General features: G+C 38.8%; 1 protein-coding gene across 1 annotated transcript in view; it reads left to right on the top strand.

Moving 5' to 3' along the window:
• LOC102856006 (olfactory receptor 5V1-like) overlaps positions 1-7,563 on the top strand; it is a 37,532-nt gene extending 29,969 nt beyond the window's left edge. Inside the window, exon 2 of the mRNA XM_006899543.1 lies at positions 6,602-7,563. Within this exon, the coding sequence (XP_006899605.1) occupies positions 6,602-7,563 (962 nt within the window). The remainder of the gene's footprint in view (positions 1-6,601) is intronic.
• The last annotated feature ends 799 nt before the right edge of the window (positions 7,564-8,362 follow it).

The raw sequence follows: 8,362 nt of genomic DNA, 5'->3' as shown, positions 1-8,362 counted from the left end.
CTATGAGTCACAAACAACTCGATGGCACATAACAACAACAACAACAACAGTTCATTAAAGCTGGAGATGTTAATCTTAATGCATTTAGTTTGGGGGTTTTTTTTTATAAAAAAAAAAAGCAACTTCCAATTCATTTCTCCAAACCTATTAAATCTGCAGGTTGAGTAAATAATTTGAGAATCTGGACTATATGAATTCTGTGTGATTGCAATTGGAAGAAGACTCATCAATAACCTGTGTTATGCAGATGACACAGCCTTACTTGCTGTAAGTGCAGAGGACTTGCTGCACAAGGTCAAAGACTTATTGTTGTTGTTGTTAGATATCATCAAGTCGAGTATGACTCATAACGATCCTATGAACAAAAGATATGAACCCAGTCCTGTGCCATCTTCACACTTCCTGACACTAAGAGCACATTGCAGCAGTTACCTTGTCAATCCACCTGGCTGCGGGTCTTCCTCTCCTTCACCTATCCTCTACCCTTCCCAACATCATGTCCCTCTCCAAGGAATAGCACCTCCTAGTAACAGGTCCAACGTATATAAAGCAAAGCCTCATCATTTTTGTTTCCAAAGAGCACTCTGGCTGCACCAACTCCAAGACATATCTGTTATCTTCTTTAATAATTCCTTTATTGGGGAAAAAAGAGAATTCCTTTATTGGATGTAGTAGTGTTTTATGTAGGATCCTTATGTCTATATTCATGATACTAATTTTCTACTTATAACAGGTTTATCAGTTTTGGTGTCAGAATTGTTGTAAAGTGCTCAAGCATGTAGTAAAGGGTTCTCTCTCTTTTTTAAAATTTCCTCTGAGGAGTTTTTTGTAATGTTATAGTTTATTTTCTTAAAATGTTTGGCAATCTTGAACAAAGACTACCAAATTTTCAAGCATTTTTGCTTGAAATTATTTTGTTGATAATTTTTTAATTACATTTTAAAACATTTTAATGGGTACAGAACTATGGAAACTTCTTTTTCTTCTTATGTCAATTTTTTATATTTTTTGGAAAGTTGTGCTTTTCAAAGAATTTGTCTAAATTGTCAAATTAATATTCATTGTTTCTAATATTATAATCTATTTAATGTTTGTAGAATATGAAGTCTTATTTCTTTTTCATTACTATTTTATTCCCTTGATCAGCCTTGCTAATGGTTCCACACCTTATTAAACTTTTCAAAGAACTGATTTCTGGCTTTGTGAAGTACCTGCAACTGTATGTTTTCCACTTTATTGACTTTAGGTTTTTATTATTTTTCCTTCTATTTTATTTGAGTTTCATTTTCTCCTCTACTTAGAACCAATAAATTGTACCTACTTCTAAGGATGGAAGCTCAAAACATTGATATTAAGCTGTCTTTCTTTTCTAACATGTTCATTTGAAGCTACAAATTTCCCTCTAAGCCCTGCTTTAAGTACACCCAAAACTTTTTCATGTACTGTGTTTTCATTATTGTTATATTAAAAATATTTTCTGTTTCCTTTCTGACATTATTGGCCCACACATTTTGTAGAAATGCTTGCTCAATTTAAAAATAGTTGGGGATTTTTCAGATACTTCTAATCAAGTTCCATTATGGTCAGGTAAATCCACTACTATTACACCAATTTTGTCTATGCAACAGAATAGAACTCCCCCAAATGGTTTCAAAGGCACTGAATCTTTATGGAAACAGATTATCTCATATTTCTCCTGCAACTGTTGTTGTTGTTGATTGCCAACAAGTCGAGCAAAACTCCTAGTGACTCTCTGAACAAAAGACCTAATGACTTTCCATAGCTATTGTCATTTCTCCAAGTTCATAGAGTTTCCAGAAGCATGTGGTTTAGGAAGTGGTTGCCACTCCTGCTTCAAAACCTGTTTTACAATTGGAGCTCCACCAAACACTGTCCACATGGGAAACCATTCTGGTATTTGATACCCCAATGGTACAAGGTTCAGCATCACAGCAAATCCAGATTACTTCATACTGCACATTGACAAAGAGTGATGCACAAAGTGGAAGAGTGTTCTTCCAGATATAACAGCACTTTCATTTAGCAATGGTTAAGTGTAAAGTTGAATACAACTAAGAGTTGTGCACAAAAGGCCTGAACTCTGTTCTATAACTATCATCATTTCTATACAGAACTCTGTTCTATAACTAACATCATTTCCATGCATTTATAGAGAGTTTGTAGAATTTGAAGAGTTTGTAGAGTGTCCGGAGGCATCTTGTTTAGGAAGTGGATGCCACTCCTGCTTCCCAGCATAAATCAATCTGAAAGCTCATCCAAACTCTGTACATAATGGGAAACCATTAGAGTACTTGACAAAACTATGCAACAGTGTGCAGCATCACAGAACACCAAGTTATTCATTTCTGCAAGTAGACAAAAGATTGCTGTATCATTCAAGGAATATTGAGCAGACTTCTACCCTAGGCAAAGGCTCAAGGATACCCACTCTTGGGTGGGGGGGGTGGGAAGAGCAGTAATACACATCAAACACGACCCCCCCAAAAAACACGACCCCAAAAACTTCCCTTACGTGCCCGTCAGGATGTCCATCCAGATCCAGCAAACAGCCAAACTCCCAAGCAAAAGGTTAGTAGTTAAAAACATCAGAGAGAATCCATCCTTCAGAGAAAGCTAAGTGGCCTCTACCCATAAAATTTACAGCCTTTGTAATGGGAGGCAGTGGCTACAGCTTGACCAGAGGCAACCCGGGTGGGGGGAGGGTAGGGATGAAGGCCAACTCTGCAGACCGTATTCTACTATGCAACAGGCCTCGCTCCTGAGAGAGGCCCCCAATAAGTAAGAGCTACTTTTTAATTTCCCACAAATCTGAGAAATCGCTGCTTGTTGTCAGGACTGGCACCACCAGAGGGGTCACAGGCACCAGGACTACAGGTGAGATTGCAGCCATCTTCCATCTAGCAGATTCAAATACTAACTTTTAGGTAAGTGAGTGAATGCTTTAACCAAAACACCACCTACATTCCTTATGGTCAGGCTGTTGTTGTTAGATGACTTCAATTCAATTATTAGCAACCCAAAGAACAATAGACCTGAGCATGATCCTATCCTATGTTGTTGGCATGATCTCCATTATGCTCAAGTCCATAGTCACTGTGCCAATTCATCTTATTGAAGGTCTCTTCCTTTCTTCTACTGATGCTCTATTTTTCCCAGAATGATGTCTTTTTCCATGGACAGACCATCCTAGCAAAATCCTTAAACCGCATGAGACAAAGTTTCACTATACTTGGCCTAGTAGCAAAAAGCTGCTTTGCAATACTGAAGGTACGTTGTTAGAATCCACCAACTGCTCCATAGGAGGATGGGCAGTCTCCTCCCATGTGATTGATTACCTGCCCCTGAAAACCTGCTGGAGGGTCTGCTATAGATTGGTTCTGACTTGACAGTACACAATAACAATAACAACATCCTTGTCTCTAAAGAGCACCATGGTCTTCTTCCAAGACAGATTTATTTGTTCTTTTGCAGTCCATGGAATATTCAATACTCTTTGCAACATCACACTCAAAGGTATAATTTCTTCTTCAGTCTTCCTAATTTATTGTCCAACTTTCAGATGCATAAGATGGAATTGAAAGTACTAGGTTTGGGGTCAAATGCATCTCAGTCTTCAAACTAACATCCTTGCTCTTTAGCACTTTAAAGAGGTCCTTGACAGTAGATTTCCCTAATGTAGCTCGTATTTTGATTTTTTGACAGCTGATACCATGAGTATTGATTGTGGATTCAAGAAAAGTTAAGTCCCTGGCAATTTCAATGTTTTTTCCATCTATCATGATGCTGCCTATCAGTTAAATGCTGAGAATTTTTCTCTTCTTGATGTTGAGATCTTCAGCAGCAAGTGTTTCAAATTCTCTTTACTTTCAGCAAACAAGGTTGCATAATCTATAAATATAGGTTGTTGATAAGCATCATCTTCCCCACCTCTGCCAATCCTGAAACCACATTCCTCTTCATATAGTTCAGCTTCTCCAATTATTTCCTCAGTATATAGATTTAATTAGTATTAAATTGATATTTATTGACTAAGACAGACTAGAAAGCAGGATGAGCCATCTACTTCCTAAATAACAGGTCTTTGAAAGTCCTATGAACACTAAAGGAAGAGAATAGTTATAGTAGTGTAGTGGTAGAGACCAAATTGGATGTCAGTTAAAATGAGGAAAAAGAATAACAAACATCATTTAATAATTGGAATATGGAATGTACATGGCTTGAATGTTGGGTGACTGGAAACTGCTAATTGGTATAGTTGTTATTGTTGTTATATGCCATCAAGTTGCCTGTGACTCATAGCTACCCTATGTACAACCACCCTAAACCCTGCTCTATCCTGAGCCAATCTTATTGTCTCTGACAACACCCACCCTGATTACCCAAGTCACTGAATCAATCCATCTCATCAAGGTTCTTCATCTCGTCCACTGTTCCTTCACCCTCCCAAGCACGGCATCCCTCTCCAAGGACTGGTCCCTCCTTGCTACATGTTCAAAATATTTCAAACAGGGTTTCAGAATCCTTGTCTCCAAGGAGTAGTCTAGTTTCACCCTCTCTAGATTGAACCTGTTTATTCCCCTCCAGTCCATGGTATATTCAATACTCTTCTCCAACACCAGAGCTCAAAGGCATCAATTCACTTTTTATCATCCCTAGTCATTGTTCAGCTTTCTGATGCATAGCAAGTAATTGCAAAGACCACGGCCTGTAACAGACACTCCTTAGTCTCCAAACTGACATTGTTGTTCTTCAATATTTTGGAGAGGTCTCTGACAACATACTTTCCCATTGTAATACATCTTTTAATTTCCTGGATGCTGGTACCAAGAGTGTTGATTGTGGAGCCTAGTAAACTGAAGCTGTTAACAATCTTAATCTCTTCACTGTCTATCTTGATGCTGCCAATTGGCATAGTGGTGAGAATCTGCTTACTTGATGTTGAGTTTCAATCCATATTGAAGGCTGAAGTCTTTGGCCTTCTGTCACAAGTGTTTCAGGTCTGCATAATTCAGGTTGTTGATGAGTCTACCTCCAATCCTGATGCCACATTTCTCCTTATGTAGCCCAGACTCTTGGATAATATGTTCTGTACATAAATTGAAAAAAAAACAGGACACGTCCCTGGTGTACATCCTTCCCAATTTTGAACCATGAAGTGTTCCCTTGCTCTGTTCTGATGACAGTCTCTTGGTCCAAGTATAGGTTTCCCATAAGCACTATCAAGTGTTCTGGGATTCCCATTCTTCTCAGAGTTAGCCACAGTTTGTTGTGATCCACACAATCAAATGCTTTTTTGCATAGTCAATGAAACACAGAGAGACATTCCTCTGATACTCTCTGCTCTCAGCCAAGATCCATCTAACTTTAGCTATAATAGCCCAACATGTACATCTACTGACTTTTTAAACCAGGGAATGTTCCCTTGTTCTTTTTGGACAAATATTTCTCACAGGAAATACAATGAGTTCCAGAATCATTTCAACAATATATATCTATTAATTCAACAAATATTTATTGAGCAAATACTGTATACTAGGTACTGTCTTAGATCGTAGGTAAACGGAGTAAGCAAAACTTTCATCTTGGCCTTACAGGACTTGCATTACAAACACAAATGTAAAATTAAATACATGTTAGGTGTAGCACAAATCACACACACACACACACACACACACACACACACACACACACATCCCTCAAACTAAAGCTGGAAAAGGAAATACAAGATTGTGGAACTGCCATTTCAAAAGGAATTTTCAGGAACAGTATCCCTGAAGAAAAACCATTTCATGAAAATTTTAATTGAAAAAGTGGGCCATGCAAATATCTTGATAAAATTGTCCCCAACAGAGGAAATAGCAAATACAAGTCTCTAAAATGGTAAAGATTTTGCTGGTTTTTATTCACTGAAAGCAGCCCTGTGTAGTTGGAGTTGGTTGTGCAAAGAGGGAGAACGATGGGAATATCAAATAGGATGAGACTCATGTAGCTATAGACCTTACAGGAGAAGAGAAAATCTTTGGAGTCTCTTCTGAATGAGGAAGCCACAAGAAGTTTCTGAACATGAAATAAGCATGATTTAGTTATATTCTAAAAAAACAAAAAACACAACAACAAAACCCAACCACACTGGATGCTATTCTGAGCAAACTATCCACATAGGAACAGAAGTGAAGGGAAATGGTACACACACGAGTGGCATTGTGGTCTAGGCAAGATCAAATAGTGACTTTGACTGGGGTTATTTATCAGAGGTGAAAAGGGTGGATAGTCAATTTATGTATGTCTGTAAGGTCATATTAAATAGTATGTCTAACTTTGAAAAATTTTTATCTTGATTAAAAACAATAGAATGATAGTAACAGTTGAATAAATGCCTATTGTGTTCTATGCATATTATTCATAGTATCTGTTACTTTTCCCAGGAACCAGAAGATAGATATTCTTAATATCATAGTGCAATAAGTGATCAGAGGCTGATATCTAACATATTTGGCACAGGTATAATTTGGGAGTGTTCATTTAGATACATAATCTATACAATCTCAGTATAATGTCTTTTTTTCCCCTCCTCTTGTAGCTGCAGCACGATTTGAGATGGATAATCAAACAGATGTCACTGAATTCATCTTCTTGGGATTTTCCAACCACCCCAATTTAAAAGGGTTATTCTTTCTGATCTTCTTGGTCATTTACCTGACAACTCTTCTGGGGAACATACTCATAATTACAGCTACTAGGGTCAGTTCTTCACTCCAAACTCCAATGTATTATTTTCTCAGCAACCTCAGCTTCTTGGACATCTGCTACACATCCACCACCATCCCAGTCATGCTAGTGAATTTCTTCCGTGAGATAAAGACTATCTCATACGAGGGCTGCCTTTCCCAGATCTTTTTCCTCGTGACCTGTGCAGGCACTGAGGGTGTCTTATTAGCAGCTATGGCTTATGATCGCTATGTAGCCATCTGCCACCCTCTTCGATATCCGGTCCTCATGAGCATGAAGGTCTGCGTATGTTTGGTGACTAAGTCATGGTTGTGCGGGCTAGTGAATTCCCTCACACACACAGTGCTGGCAGCCACCCTCACTCTGTGTGGACCCAACCAGATCAGCCACTTTCTCTGTGACATCCCACTGCTCCTGAAGCTCTCCTGCTCAGACACCTCTCTTAATGAGGCTGTGCTCCATGCAGCCAGTGCCACCATTGGACTGAGCCCCTGCCTGTTTACCGCAGTGTCCTACATACTCATCCTCTCTGCCATCCTGAGGATTCCCTCTGCTCAGGGCAGGAGAAAGGCTTTTTCTACCTGTGCTTCCCACCTCACTGTGGTGGTGGTTTTTTTTGGAATGGCCAACTTCAACTATGACAGGCCCAATGTAGGCTACAACCTGGACATTGACATTCTGGTTTCTGTACTCTTCTGCATTATTACTCCTATGCTTAACCCCATCATTTACAGCCTGAGAAACAAGGAAGTCAAGGGGGCCATGAAGAAGCTGGCTGGAGAACTGAGATTCTCTAGAAAGATTAATGATTAAATAAATATTTTTGATTGTTGGAAATGATTCTTACATGGAAAACCATATGGCATTTTGGAAACAGTTGTAAAAGTGGTCCCTCTATGAAGTCTCTTTTGAGCACTGAGATGTCACATCCCGCCAAAGCTAACAGCTATGCTGACACTGACCATTTCATATATTCTGTTCATATGAGCACTTGTTCTCCAGATTTAACAAAAATTTTAACGATTTTGCCATCCCAAAAGAAGTTTCCTACTAATGACTAGTCCTTTCCATTTCCAGATCCCCTAAAACTTAACCTTATTGTTGTTGTTATGTGTTGTTGAGTCAATTGCAACACATAACACTCCTATGAACAGCAGATCTGAACCTTACCTTGCCCTGGGCTGCCCTCACCATCTTCCACACAATGGAGCCCATTGTTACAGTCATCATGTAAATCCACTTTGTGGGTCTTCTCTCTTATAATGATTCTCCACCTTTCCAAGCATGATGCCCCTCTCCAAGGACTGACCCCTCCTAACAACATGCTCAAAGTATGTGAAATAGAGTTTCATGATCCTTGCCTCTAAGGAACACCCTGGTTGTGATTATGTCTATGTCTATTCTTAACACTTCACACAAAAGAGAAATAAAATATGTAGCATTATGTGACTGCCTTCTTTAACGTGGTATGTGTGCATGTTGTAGTATATTATCTATCAGTCAGTACTTCATTCCTTTCTTTTTATTTTCAAATAATATTGTTGCTGTTGTTGTTGTTATGTGCAGTTATGTCATTTGCAACTCATAGCGACCCTATGCACAACAGCCCTAA

Source organism: Elephantulus edwardii, unplaced genomic scaffold (assembly GCF_000299155.1).
Source record: "Elephantulus edwardii isolate Elephantulus edwardi_28Jun2011 unplaced genomic scaffold, EleEdw1.0 scaffold00260, whole genome shotgun sequence".
NCBI lineage: Eukaryota > Metazoa > Chordata > Mammalia > Macroscelidea > Macroscelididae > Elephantulus > Elephantulus edwardii.
This window is presented reverse-complemented; position numbering and strand designations above follow the sequence as displayed.